Genomic DNA, 15023 nt, shown 5'->3' with positions numbered 1-15023 from the left:
CCATGTCTGCGAAAATCGTCAACGCCGGGTACATGCAAGGTTAGCCAAACCCTACATCACACTTGTGCACATATGCTAGGGACATATGCAAGTTTTTAAGCGGTTCCGACGCTCCGCTGATCTGTATCTTCGGAAACCCTAGGGCGGGGACCCCGCAGATCTACCCCTATAGCTTTCTCCGAGTGACGGTGTAACAATGGATTTTTTTATTTGCTTTGGTTTGTTTAGGATATATGTACATGGGAAACCATAGGTTGGGCTTACCAGGAGTTTCCACATACGGATCCTGGATTTTACCCCTATAGTCTATAATCTGCTGAGTTTTGGGACCATTCCCACCCTCCGATGCTCGATTTCTGACGACACACAATAATGATACACTTAAGAACTTGAGACCCACACACGTAACTAGACCCACACACAAACCAAAACACTTAAAGAACTAGACCACACACAAACCAAAGCACTTAAAGAACTACACCCACACACGAAGCAAAGCACTTAAAAACTACACTACTAACACACAAACCAAAACACTTAAAAAACTAAACCCACACACGAACAAAGCACTTAACACTGGGTCGACACATGACCCGTTAGACACATGGACTCGACACACACACATACTAATCAGTTCTCGAAATCTTCGTCCTCGCTAGGGGTGTCCTCTGAAGCGGTACTTGAGAGGTACGAAAACCACCGTTCATCATTTTCCCCCCATGTCGACGCCTCTCCTTTGGCGTACTCCGCGTCATATTCGGCCCTCCTCTGCCGCTTTCCCGCCCTCCTCTCTCTCCTGTACGCCTGCTTCTCCTTCCAGAATGCGCGCGTGGCCGCGACGTCTCGGGATGGTCTCTGCGCCACCGTGCCATGAACCGCTCGTCCGCCTCGGTGGTATCAATCCGCCGCCGGCCATCTCCGAACCGCTGCGCTTCACCCTCTCGAGCGAAGTAGCGGCTCGGTGAAGAGACTCTCGGCTTCCGCCGGAGACCCGACCTCCGGGAAGTTCAATTCGTGGCGCGACCGGCCAAACCTCCAAGCCGCAACGTCGTATGCGCGGGCAGCAGCCTCCTTCGTGTAGAAGGTGCCGAGCCACACACGCACACCACCGGCGGAGATTTCGGACGCGAAATGGCCCGCAGCCCGCTGGCGAACGCCGATGAAGCCCGTGTTGCTACGGCGACGAGGAGCCATCTCGACGGCAGCTGAGCTCAGAGGATTCTGTGGTATTTTTTGGATGAGGAGAGAAATGTTGTTGCTGATGTTAGTGTTGAGAAGACATAGCTATATATAGGACGACGAGGGCTGAAACGGCGGGAATAATTGGCGGGAGAGAATGGGCGCGAGAAGAATGGCGGGAGGGAAGGAGGGGGAAAAATGGCGGGAACCTGTGCCGACGGCCTGGCCGTCGGCCTACATAGGAAGTGGCGCGAAAAATTGGCGCGAATAAGGGCGGGAAGAAGGAAATTTGGCGGGGAAGCTGTGCCGACGGCCTGGCCGTCGGCCCACTTCACGCCGTTTGCCACCTGCTGACGCCGTTGTCGGTGGCTGTCTGTGGCCCCACCATATAACCATGTGCCGACGGCTAGGCTACGTGCCGTCGGCACAGATAGTGTTTGTGCCGACGGCCAGAGTGTGCCGACGGCGGCCGTCGGTCCTGGTGGTTCTGTGCCGACGGCCAGGCTGTGCCGACGGCTACTTTGCTGGGCTGACGGCGAGCGAGGCTGTGCCGACGGCGGCCGTCGGCACAGATTCTGGCCGTCGGCACGTCGGCGGGTTCCCGTAGTGCCTGTGGTAGTACGCAAGTCGATCGATGCTTCAACCGATCCTCGCGCGCACGCGTTCTTTTCTCTCAGTATAATTAATGGACCAGAACTGTAGAAGCGAGTTAATCGAAGGGACGTCGCGGCGAAACCAAGGCGCGCGGCGTGCTCGCCGTCAGTATTTCTCCTTGAAGGGATAACGTCTGATATTGTTTTTGTTTAGTTCCTGTGTCCCAAATTAGTTGTCCCAGACGGTTGGCATGTATGTAGACACGTATTGGTTTGTACATAAATGTGAATATAAACACCTAATTTGGGACGGGTGAATATGATTTGTTTGATACATAGATGCTGAAAAATTGAGAGACACTTGTAATTTATGCGTCTTAAGAGACTTATTTTCTTCAGTTAGTTACTCTCTCTGTTTTGAAATATTCAACATTCTAGCTCTAAAATTTGTTCTGAAATAATCTTTGTTCAATCTTTTAGTCAACAACAACACATGAAACAAAGTGGTTTTGCTCTCTTTATTTGGAGGTCACCGGTGGAGATGCTTTTATAGCTTTGTAGTCAACAGCGAGAGAGAAAATTGGAGCAAGTCGATAAGAGCATCTCCAGTCGCGTCCCCCAAAGCGCGTCGGATCAAGCGTTTGAGAGACGTGTTTTCTTCGTGCCGCGTTTGGGGGAGGTCGCTTCCGAGCCGTGTCCTCAAAACGCTGCCCCCAAACATTAATTTTTTTTATATGTTTTTGCATTTTATTAAATAAAGAGAAGAAATATTCCACAAACTAATACATAATTTAGAACGTGGTTTACATGAAAATATAGTTTGGAACATGGTTTTCCACAAACTAAAACATAGTTTGAACCATGGTTGACAGAAATATAAAAGATTGCAAAAAAATTAAACCTAACTAGGCCGGGCATCGAAGGTTTCGTGTGTTTGCTGGCAAGAAAGAACACTCGAGGGCACATCTAGATGCAGCGAGCCCGGGCGCTCGTCGTGGGCGACGAAGTCGGCGAAGTCGTCTGGCAGCCTCTGGATGCTGTGTGGGTCGCCTTTGAGGACGACGATGAACTCGAACAGCACGGGCCCCTCCTCGTCCTGCCTGTCCGATGATGAGGACCACGACCACGACCGTGAGCTCGGCCTCCGCCTTTACCAGCCATGGCGTCAACTCTTTAGATGGTGGCGGCTAGGGTTGGAGAGAGAGGCGTTAGGGTTTGTGTGTGAGAGGGACGATGAGAGGCGGCACTTTTTAAAGCGGCTTTGGGGGACGCGGCTGCGAACGTTTTTTTGTTCGGCGCGCTCCAAATCGCTCTGGGGGACGCTTTGAGAGACGCGAATGGTGATGCTCTAATACTCTCTCAATTGGATGCCACTAATTAATTTCAATTGTGTTGTTTGTTTGGTTAAAAGTAGAAGTCTAAATTTAGAAATTTGTTGGACATTTTATCGGGAGGGACTGAGGAATTAGTATTTGATTAGTCTGAAAAATCGTGTATAGTAGATTCGTGGAGAGCTAGGTTGTATAATTTGAATATTTGATTCCCAGTGGTTGGAGGGACAGTGCTAGTACGTGAGCCGAAAGATGAAGCGGGTCGTGCGCCCGGTACGCAAGCAAACAACCGCAGCGGTGGTGGGGCCCCGAGCATTACTCCGTGTAGGCGCGCAGACGGAGCACGGACTCGGCTTCCGTTTTTTTTTTTCAAGATCAGAACCGTTTCCGTCTCGTGCTTTCCATATTCCCGCCGTGTCCGCGCCCACCAGCAGATACAGGGCGAGGTTCCCGTTGGTCGCCCTCGTGGGTCGCTCCGTGCACGGAAGTACTCCGTCGATCGGCTTTCAATGCGCGCGGCAACGTGCTCGCCGAGCCGTCTCGTTCGTGCTTTGCATGTTCCCAGAGTCCGGTCCAACACCGTCTCCTCATATTGCGCGCTCTCGTGGGTCTGCTCTAGACTCCGGATCGCGGTCGGCGAGGCGCTGGCCGTGTGGGCCGAGCGCGACATGACGGCCTCTCCCGCATACATGCAAGCGCTCGAGCTCAAACTCCCCAGCATCGCCGCTGACCCAAGACGCAAAGGCGTCGACAAGAAGAGCCCCCGCAAGCAAAAGAAGCTGTTCGGCGAGGTCGCCGCCATGATCGCAACGAGGCACAGCAAGGGCCACGAGGAGAAGCCGGCGCCCAAGTGGAGCGCGAGCTGCGTGCTCAGGGCCTCGGGGTGGTCCAGGACCGTCCAGCTCAGCTTCCTCAAACGCTACCTAGGCAATGGCTTCTGCACGCACACCTTCTTCAACCCTCTCATCGAACAGGAGTACTGGAGCAACGAGGATGATGATGACGGCAACCACTCTGATTCTTCACAAGACGCCGATGCCCAATCATGCTCAGGCTCTAACGACTACAATGGTACCGACTCTAACCACAACAACAAGGACTGTGACCTAGAATCCCATTGTGACATCGAAGACGATTTTGTCATGGTTGACAACAAGGATGACGACGACGATTTCGTGATGGTTTGATAAGAGTCTACTCGATGTTTCAATCGAGCGGACCTTAGGGCGCCAGGACCGTATCCCGCACGTTTGATTCAGCTGGAGATTCGTGCATGACATTTTTGTAAAACGGACCTTCCACTTTTCTCTAATCAGGATATAGTCCTAACAGATCTCTGTATAAAGTCCAAATCCACTCGATTGAAACCCTAACCTACCCTCCCAGCCGCCAGCTGCTCCCGACCGCCTCCCACTCTTCCGCCGCCTCGCCGCCCCCCTCGGCCCTCTCCCTCCTCCGGCGACGGGCGTCCTCCACCTCGCCTTGCTGCCGCCCGTCGCGCCCGTTACGCCAAGCTGGGAGGGTCTCCGACGCCTTGCTGCCCCCCGTCGCGTGGGCCGCCTCGTGCCGGCCTGGAGGACCTCCGACGCCTCGCCGCAGCCGGATCCGGCGCTGGAGACACGGCCGCCGCCAGCACGGCCGGACTGCTGCGGATCGCCTCCATTTTCTTCCCCTTTTTCTTTTGTTAGATCTTGTTGAACTAGCTTGATCGGATCTGCAGATTTTTGTAAAGGATCTTATGGATCTTCTTTTCATGGATCTTCTGTAATTTTGTGCTGGATCTTCTTGGATATGTACATAGATCTCTTACTACTGTGTGTGGATCCCTCTGGTTCGTGTATGAGATATGTACGAATTTCTTGGTTAGTAACCTGGAAACGTAAGAACTTTTTCTGCTGTTAGATATTCATCAAGAAACATGAAGAACTTTTTTCAAAGATATCTTTTTATTTGTGTTGGATATTCATGCCCAAATATGGTTTATTATGAAGATCTGTGAAGAACTTCATAGAGATCTGTGGTTGAAATGAAGAGATCTGTGGTTTCTTATGACATTCAATGGATTTTTTTCATATGGAAAAATGTTACTTAAAATTGTAACAATGGATACACTGCAATTTTTGAAGAACTTTAGAACGTGAGAAGTGGACCCACATTGGATTTCTCAAGAACTAACTTAAGTGGATCCACTTTAGAACGTAATTAAGCTGCAAGGACGACCTAATATAAATCTAATAAAATCTAGGGTCTTTTTCGCAAAAACGAGTCACCAATCTTGATGCCTCTGATGAAATAGACGGTGCGGGATAAGGGCCGGGCGCCATAAGGTCCGCTCAGAATCCGCGTTCGAGTCTACTTCCCTTATCTCTTTGTGTTGACGATATACTTTTGTGTTGACGATATACTTTGCACATATATATTAGGATCAAAATTGTAAAGGTTAGCAAGCTAATTTTTTTTTTACATGGAACACTCGTATTTCATTAAGACACGGTCTCACCAAACGGGTTACCGAAAATAGGGTAGCTCCTCACCCATATTAAATGGTCTCCATGAGCTACATCACTACCGAAAGCCGCTAACCTCAATAAGGCCTATCCTCAACCTGAATTTAAGATCAGAAATAAGGACACCAATTGGCGCAAGATCATAATGTGAGGACACCAGGGCTCGCTGAAGGTTGATGCAAAAAATTTTGAAAATAACTCGACCCACTGCGATCTGTTCAGCAACTTGGACTGCATTTGACATGGCCATAGTTTCAGCATCCATAGCATCAGTTATCTCCACAATCTGAATTTTTGTAGCAGCAACAAACTCAACTTCTGCATTATTGTCACGAAAGATGGCTCCCCCAACCACCACTTGTAGACTTGTAGTCACTTCCCTGAACCAAGCATCAATATTAATCTTCAGAAAGTCCATAGCCACAAAGTCCATAGGTGGACTTGACCATCGGCTCTCAACTTTAGTGGATGTGTTTGTTTGCTTCTTTAGATATAATTTCCATTCATCAATATGATGCCGTACATAATACTTAAACTGATTGATGGATAGTCTTTGTTCGTCATCGTTTCGTTTGTTTCGTTCATTCCAGCAACCCCAAGGAAAAGGGACCGACAGTAACTGATCTTCAAATGCCAGCTCTAGTATCTCTTGTAGAACCTCTACAAGGTTCAGGTGACAATTTCCCTTTGTGTTGTTGGTCTTTGGGTTACCCTAGTAGGCCAGGGATCCTCCCATATGTTAACTTTGGAGCCATCACCTATTCTCCATATCATGCCTTCTTTGAAAACCTCCAAACCTTTGAGAATACTATGCCAAACATAGCTTGTACCCACAGTAGGCTTTAGCTAACAACATATTTTCATCCGGGAAGTATTTAGCACACATGACTTTTTCAGATCAAAACAAGCCATATCAATAAGACATTTTCAGCCAACATTCTACCACATACTCAGATGTAGGAGACACTCCGACGGCCTCCTTTACATCAACCTCATTACCGTCTCCCGAAATCCTCCACAACTTCCAACATATAATGTGGATGACTATTATGAGAAAATCTCCACAAAAAATGATGTACCTTGGGGGGACACTGGACCTTCCAAATCTTGCCAAACACTTCTCCCTGAATCAGAATTTGACTCGAGCCTTCTCCCGCTTGGAACACACACACCCTTCTTTCCATATCAATGTGTACCCTATAAGCTAATTTCACCGAAAAACTCCTCTAGTATCAAAATGCTAGGCCACAATCTCATTAGTGTTCTCTCACAGTGGGATACTGAGAATAGTTGGTACATCAACCGACAAATGTTGTGTGATAAGGTCTTTGTTCCAAGTACAAGTATCATGATCAATCAGCTCAGCTGCAAGATTCAGCTAACAATTATATTTCCCTTGTGTGTTGTTGGTCTTCGAGTACCCTAGTAGGTAGCCAGGGATTCTCCCATATGTTAACTTTGAAGTCATCACCTATTCTCCATATCATGCCTTCTTTGAAAACCTCCACACCTTTGAGAATACGATGCCAAACATAGCTCGTACCCACAGTAGGCTTTAGCTAACAACATATTTTCATCCGGGAAGTATTTAGCACGCATGACTTTTCAGATCAAAACAAGCCATATCATAAGTGGGAGTCCCCGAGCCACAACCTTAATGAATATTTCTTTGGCAGCCATAGACATTATCTTCTCCTTCCACCTTTGTATTCTATTCCATATCTTCTCTTTTACATATGCAAAGCATCTATTTCTTGACCGCCTAATATACGTTGGAAGACCAAGATGTTTCCCATTCGTTGTTTCAGACCCCAACTCAAGACATTGCACAAAAGATCTTTAGTATTCCTTGTTGCATTGGTATTAAATGTAACCGACGATTTATCCCTATTGATCTTTTGCCCGGATCCTTCCTCATAAATCCGCAAGATGGAAAAAGGCTGTCTACTGGCGCTCTATTGAGAAGCAAACATAGTTACATTACATCCTGAATTACATTCTTGGACTGGCATCAATGACACTTCGTCCACCAGCCCCGCAGCAGCTGGGCCAAATGAGTTGGAGCCAAGGTAAGAACCCTGAGAACTACTAGTGATATGAATGGTTGCCGGTAGACTAACATGTACACAAATTCGGAGCAAGTCCAAGAGGGGCCGAGATGGTAGCCGCCCTTGAACACCAACGGCTGCGTATGTACATATGGGCCTGGCCTTTTAGTTGTAGCATCGGGTTTTTTGTTTTGGACAACAACATTCACTAGTAGAAAACAGGCCTTTGGTCAGGCACCTTTGGTCTCGGCCGTGTCCTGGGCAGGGACTCAAGGCCTGGCCACGTCGCCTTGTAAACGCTACAGCGTACGGCACCCATAGGTCCAGGCTTGTAAAGACCCAAAGGTCCCGGCTCGTCTCCCAAACCGGGAGTAAAGGGTTTTGCGCCACACGGCGCCTGCGGTACCCCCTTTAATCCCGGCGCGTCTCCCAAACCGAGACCTAAAGTAAAACGGTTCGGTTCCCATGGAGGCCGATCGTGCGTCACCATTAATGGCCGCGTCAAAATCAAGCGTCGACGCAGCCAGCACTGTTCATCTTCCTCTTCCCATTGCTTTATAATCTCCACCATTCTTCACCATTTCCACACACACTCTCTCCATCCGGCCCCCTCTCCTCATCCACCATTGCAAAAGCTATAGCTCTCTCTCCCCTCTTCATCGATGGGGCACCTCGTGCACGACCCGGCTCATCAGACATGGGTGTACTACCTCAAGGCCGAAGGGATGGCGGCGTTCAAGGTCACGGTCACGCTCCATGCAAGAATGGTGGAGAAGTGGATCCGGGGCGTGAAGAGGGACTTTCTCAACGCCGCAACGACCAAGTGCGTCAGGTTGGACTGCGAGTTCATCGACCCTCGCAAGGCTGGTGAGGAGAAGTGCGCCGCCGTCCTTCAACTCTCGGTGGCGTTCGAGAAATTGGTGTTCCAGATTATTCATGCCGATATAAAAGTGCCACAAGTGCTCAATAATTTATTGGAGGACGGGAACATCAGATTCTGCGACGCCGCTATCGGCAATGATGTGAAAAAGCTAAGACTCGACGGCATTCATTGGGACAAACCTTGAGTAGAAGAAGAGGTACAACCACAAGAAGAAGATGGACGTCGCCGCGCAAGAAAAAGAAGATGAACTCATTTTTGGATGGGCCAATTATCCATTGAGCTACGAGCAAGTGCACTATGCAGCACTAGATGCTCACGTGGGCTTCGAGATTGCTAGAAAGCATTGGATGCTAGTTGGCTACTAGCCATGTTGATTATCTCAATATTTAGAGATGATGAGTAGTGGTGGTCTTCTATATTTGTATGAACTCTGATTCGATCATTTCAATATATATGAACTATGTGTCTTTCATATATATAAACTATGTGTCTTTTAATATATATGAACTATGTGTCTTTTCAAGATATATGAACTATGTCTTTTATATATATGAACTATGTGTCTTGTGTCTGTGCTTGCTTGCAGCACAGCGTGCCTGCTTGCTTGCTACTGAGCGCGGTCCTTTTACGATGTGGGAATTAGCCAAATATATTCACTAAACCAAGTCCAATTTAGTCCAATTTAACCGTCATGATAACTATGCAGTGAAGATGGAGATCTAATGTGAGCAAGAAAGAAAAAGGCTTTAATTTATGTTTTATCCCGTTGTTCATATTTGGACCAACACTCTACAAAAAGCAATTTTGACAGCAAATCCAATTGTTTCATTCCCAAATGTAGTTCCTTCAAAGTGTATGCGATCAATTCTGATGTGTCATGGAATGTGGTATGAAGAGATAAAGAAAATTATTTGTCCAATTCCGGTTTACAGATTTCAAGATATTAATTATTTGGCAATATTATATGAATAATGAATATATTAATTGATAATAATAATAATAAATGAATAAATACATAATTATTTCATATTCAAATCACTCAAATTTTTCTAATAATAAATCATATATTATTTGTCCAATTCCGGTTTATAGATTTCAAGATATTAATTATTTGGTAATATTATATGAATAATGCATATATTATTTGATAATAATAATAATAAATGAATAAATACATAATTATTTCATATTCAAATCACTCACATTTTTTAATAATAAATCATATTGGCAATTCAACCTCGCTATTCATATAATGTGGATGACTATTATGAGCAAAACTCCACAAAAAATGATGTACCTTGGGGGGACACTGGACCTTCCAAAATTTGCCAAATACTTCTCGCTGAATCAGAATTTGACTCGAGCCTTCTCCCGCTTGGAACACGCACGCCCTTCTTTCCATATCAATGTGTACCCTATAAGCTGATTTCACCGAAAAACACCTCTAGTATCAAAATGCCAGGCCACAAAATCATGAGTGTTCTCTCATAGTGGGATACTGAGAATAGTTGGTACATCAACCGACAAATGTTGTGTGATAAGGTCTCTGTTCCAAGTACAGGTATCATGATCAATCAGCTCATCTTCAAGATTCAGCTGAGCGCGCGTAGCGCGTTGGCAATGCCCAGCAGTGGCTGGCTGCCCGCTCGTGAGTTCGACTCCCCGGAGCGAATTTATCGAGTGTCTCACCTGTGCGGCACTATTCTAACAGTGTCCTGCATGTTCCAATTTCTGGAGGGCCCTATGGGCTGCATATATGCAGAAGGCTGAGCCCATAAATCAGTCTGCCTCAGTTCAAGCTATGGAGCCAATTTCCACCGCGGTTCGACACTGGTATTGTGGTGTGCCCACCACCGCAGGGGTTTCCCAGAAGATCTAGGCTCGCGGAGGCTCAAGTCTTAGTATAAGTTTGGTTAGGTCTAGCTTGCGCACGGGTGGCGTGTGTGTGGTGGTGTGCGTGTGTGAGGAGTGTGTTGTGCGTGAGTTCAGATACTACAAAAGTTGTACTAAAGACCAGGAAAATCTCAAAAAAAAAAAAAAAGATTCAGCTGACAATTATATTTTCCTTGTGGGTTGTTGGTCTTCGAGTACCCTAGTAGGTAGCCAGGGATCCTCCCATATGTTAACTTTGGAGCCATCACCTATTCTCCATATCATGCCTTCTTCGAAAACTTCCAAACCTTTGAGAATACTATGCCAAACATAGCTCGTACCCACAGTAGGCTTTAGCTAACAACATATTTTCATCCGGGAAGTATTTAGCACGCATGACTTTTTAAGATCAAAACAAGCCATATCATAAGTGGGAGTCCCCGAGCCACAACCTTAATGAGGATTTCTTTGGCAGCCATAGACATTATCTTCTCCTTCCACCTTTGTATTCTATTCCATATCTTCTCTTTTATATATGCAAAGCATTTATTTCTTGATCACATATACGTTGGAAGACCAAGATGTTTCCCATTCGTTGTTTCAGACCCCAACTCAATACATTGTACAAAAAATCTTTAGTATTCCTTGTTGCATTGTTATTAACTGTAACCGATGATTTATCCCTATTGATCTTTTGCTCGGATCCTTCCTCATAAATCCTCAAGATGGAAAAAGGCTGTCTACTGGCGTTCTATTGAGAAGCAAACATAGTTACATTACATCCTGAATTACATTTTTGGACTGGCGTCAACGACACCTCGTCCACCAGCCCCGCAGCAGCTGGGCAAGACGAGTTGGAGCCGAGGTAAGAACCCTGAGAACTACTAGTGATATGAATGGTTGCCAGTAGACTAACATGTACACAAATTCGGAGCAAATCCAAGAGGGGCCGAGCTGGCAGCCGCCCTTGAACACCAACGGCTGCGTATGTACAGATGGGCCTGGCCTTTTGGTTGTAGGATCGATAGCAGGTTTTTTTTGTTTTGGACAACAACATTCACTAGTAGAAAAAAATGCCCTTTGGTCAGGTACCTTTGGTCCCGGCCGTGTCCTGGGCCTAGACCCAAGGTCTGGCCACGTTGCCCTGTAAACGCTACAATGTACGTCACCCATAGGTCCCGGCTCGTAAAGACGCAAAGGTCCCGGCTCGTCTCCCAAACCGGGACTAAAGGGATTTGCGCCACGCGGCGCCTGCGGTACCCCCTTTAATCCCGACGCGTCTCCCAAACCGGGACCTAAAGTAAAACGGTTCATTTCCCGCGGAGGCCGATCGCGCATCACCATTACTGGCCGCGTCGAAATCGAACGTCGGCGTGGAATCCGAGCCGCCGGCGCAGCCAGCCAATGTTCATCTTCCTCTTCCCATTGCTTTATAAGCTCCACCATTCTTCACCATTGCCACACACACTCTCTTCATCCGGCCTCTTCTCCTCATCCACCATTGCAAAAGCTATAGCTCTCTCTCCCCTCTTCGTCGATGGAGCACCTCGTGCGTGACCTAGCTCATCGGACACGGGTGTACTACCTCAAGGAGGAAGGGATGGCGGCGTTCAAGGTCACGGTCACGCTCCATGCAAGAATGGTGGAGAAGTGGATCCGGGGCGTGAAGAGGGACTTTCTCGACGCCGCAACGACCAAGTGCGTCAGGTTGGACTGTGAGTTCACCGACCTTCGCAAGGCCGGTGAGGAGTAGTGCGCCGCCGTCCTCCAACTCTCGGTGGCGTCTGAGACGTTGGTGTTCCAGATTATTCACACCGATATAAAAGTGCCACAAGTGCTCAAGGATTTCTTGGAGGACGGGAACATCAGATTCTGTGACGCCGCTATCGGCAATGATGTGAAAAAGCTAAGACTCGACGACATTCACATCACTTCTACGTACGACCTCCAGAAGGTAGTCCCGAACCCCACCACCAAGCCCACTCCAAGTCTGTATGATTTGGCAAACCATACCGTTGGGACAAACCTTGAGCAGAAGAAGAAGTACAACCACAAGAAGATGATGGATGTCGCCACGCAAGAAAAAGAAGATGAGCTCATTTTTGGATGGGCCAATTATCCATTGAGCTACGAGCAAGCGCACTATTCAGCACTAGACACTCACGTGGGCTTCGATATTGCTAGAAAGCATTGTATTCTAGTTGGCTACTAGCCATGTTGATCATCTCAATATTTAGAGATGATGAGTAGTGGTGGTATTCTATATTTGTATAAACTCTGAATCGATCGTTTCAATATATATGAACTATGCGGAAATTCAATTCGGCTCCCGGGTGCGTATGCTCCCTCTACTAAAAAGTTATATTTCGAAATGTCGAAAAATTTGGACAAAAAATTCTACATGTACATCTTCATAATATACGTGTGTTCGTCAAGTTTCACGAAAAACCAATATTGTGTGTGGTCTATATAAAAAAGAGAAAATTTATCTTGTGAAAAGCATTATTTTTAGCACTGAATTTTGTCTTTTTTACACACGTCACATGATAAATCGATTTTTTATGAAACGACTTTGTGAGCACGTAGCACGTGAAGATGTACGTCCGAACTTTTAGTTTCATTTTTTAAAATTTAAAATATATGTAAGATGCTTTTCAAAATATTGAGAGCATATGGACCCATGTCTTTCATATATATGAACTATGTGTCTTTTAATATATATGAACTATGTGTCTTTCATATATATGAACTATGTGTCTTTCATATATGTGAACTATGTGTCTTGTGTCCGTGCTTGCTTGCAGCACAGCGTGCATGCTTGCTTGCTACTGGGCGCAGTCCTTTTACCATTTGGGAATTAGCCAAATGTATTCACTAAACCAAGTCCAATTTAGTCCAATTTAACCATCATGATAATTATGCAGTGAAGATCCAAAATGTATGTAAATCTATAAAGTGAGCAAGAAAGAAAAGGGCTTTAATTTATGTTTTAACCCGTTGTTCATATTTGGACCAGCACTCTACAAAAAATAATTTTGACAACAAATTCAATTGTTTCATTCCCAAATGTAGTTCCTTCAAAGTGTATGTGATCAATTTGTCATAGAATGTGGTAAGAAGAGATAAAGAAAATTATTTGTCCAATTCCGATTTACATATTTCAAGATATTAATTATTTGGCAATATTTCATGAATAATGCATATATTATTTGATAATAATAATAAATGAATGAATACATAATTATTTCATATTCAAATCATTCACATTTTTCTAATAATAAGTCATATATTATTTGTCCAATTCCGATTTACAGATTTCAAGATATTAATTATTTGGTAATATTATATGAATAATGCATATATTATTTGATAATAATAATAATAATAAATGAATAAATACATAATTATTTCATATTCAAATCACTCACATTTTTCTAATAATTCATATATTATTTGTTCAATTCCGATTTACAGATATTTTTGGTTTCAGAAAATACAGAAAAGTGACACAATGGTATAAGAGTTAATAGAATTGATATGGTAGTATTTACAACAAGGTACAATCACATTCGCGGGAACGCAGCAGGAAAGAACCAAAGAGTTAAGCGTGTTGTGGGTGGAGTTGTGTGCGAATGGGTCACCGACCGAGAAGTGATGACCAAGTCTACAAGTGTAATTATTATTAAAAATGATCTAAGTGAGTGAGTAACAAGTAAAAAAAAACAGAAAAAAGAAAAAGAAAAAGAAAATGAAATTAGAAAAATAAAAAACATAATTACTGAAAATAATATTTAGTCACGGTTGGGATTACCGGGACTGAAGGTTCTTGTCGTGGGAATGATATCCAGTATGTCAAAGTCTTCGAGTGGACGACCGCGTAGCATTTCCGTGATCAAGAAAAGATGCTACGATGCAAAAGATATAAAGATAAGAAGATAAAGAATAAAAGACGGGGCTGGGCCGGCTTCCGGCTGTGCTCCCCGCGGCCCGTCCGGGTGCGCCCCTCCTGGGCCGACTCGCCCTTCCGCACCTGGGCCAGCTTTCGGCTGGAGCCCTTCCGGGGCCAGCTTCCGGGCTTCCGGCGTCGGTCCGTGGCAGGGCCAACTCCCGGCTCCCCGCGGCCCATCCGGCTTTCCCGGCTCCTGCTAAGCCCTGGTCGGCTTCCCTGGCCTGCTTGTTCGCTCCAGGTCCGGCTGGGGCATGCGCTCCCTGGCGTGGAGCAATGATGGCAAACCCTATACACCGACCAGGTCGGCGCGTACCGCGCGCCGCACACCCCGCGCGCGGTACGGGCCAGCCCAGTTAGGTGTGGGTTGCCTCTTTTTGTGATTTTTCTTTTCTTTTTCTTTTCTTATTTTATGTTTCTTTTTTTCTTGTTTTCTTTTTTATGTTTTCTGTTTTCGTTTTTCTTTCGTTTTTTCTGTTTCCTTTTTTTAACTTTTAATTTTCAGATTCGAAAAATAGAAATATTTTAGAAAAATTAAATTAAAAAAATGTTCAAATATAAAAAAACCATTCAAAATCTGAAAACCGGTCAAATTTAAAAATCGTTCAAACATGAAAATTGTTCAATTTTAAAAACCATTCAAATTTAAAAATCGTTCAAACAT

The 15023-nt window shown here is 45.5% G+C and overlaps 2 protein-coding genes across 2 annotated transcripts; both read left to right on the top strand.

Annotated features, from left to right (window-relative positions):
• The first annotated feature begins 8320 nt into the window (after positions 1-8320).
• LOC127310416 (uncharacterized) lies at positions 8321-8725 on the top strand. The gene has a single exon (XM_051341096.1). It carries the CDS (start codon positions 8321-8323, stop codon positions 8723-8725), a length of 405 nt encoding a protein of 134 aa, XP_051197056.1.
• Positions 8726-11950: 3225 nt separating this feature from the next.
• On the top strand, positions 11951-12625 carry LOC127310415 (uncharacterized). Its single transcript, XM_051341095.1, has 2 exons — positions 11951-12155; positions 12240-12625. The coding sequence occupies exons 1-2, from the start codon at positions 11951-11953 to the stop codon at positions 12623-12625; spliced, it is 591 nt and encodes a 196-aa protein (XP_051197055.1).
• Positions 12626-15023: the final 2398 nt, after the last annotated feature.

Source organism: Lolium perenne, chromosome 6 (assembly GCF_019359855.2).
Source record: "Lolium perenne isolate Kyuss_39 chromosome 6, Kyuss_2.0, whole genome shotgun sequence".
NCBI classification, from domain to species: Eukaryota; Viridiplantae; Streptophyta; class Magnoliopsida; order Poales; family Poaceae; genus Lolium; species Lolium perenne.
Note: the sequence above shows the minus strand (reverse complement) of the source record. Positions and strands in the feature narration are given on the sequence as shown.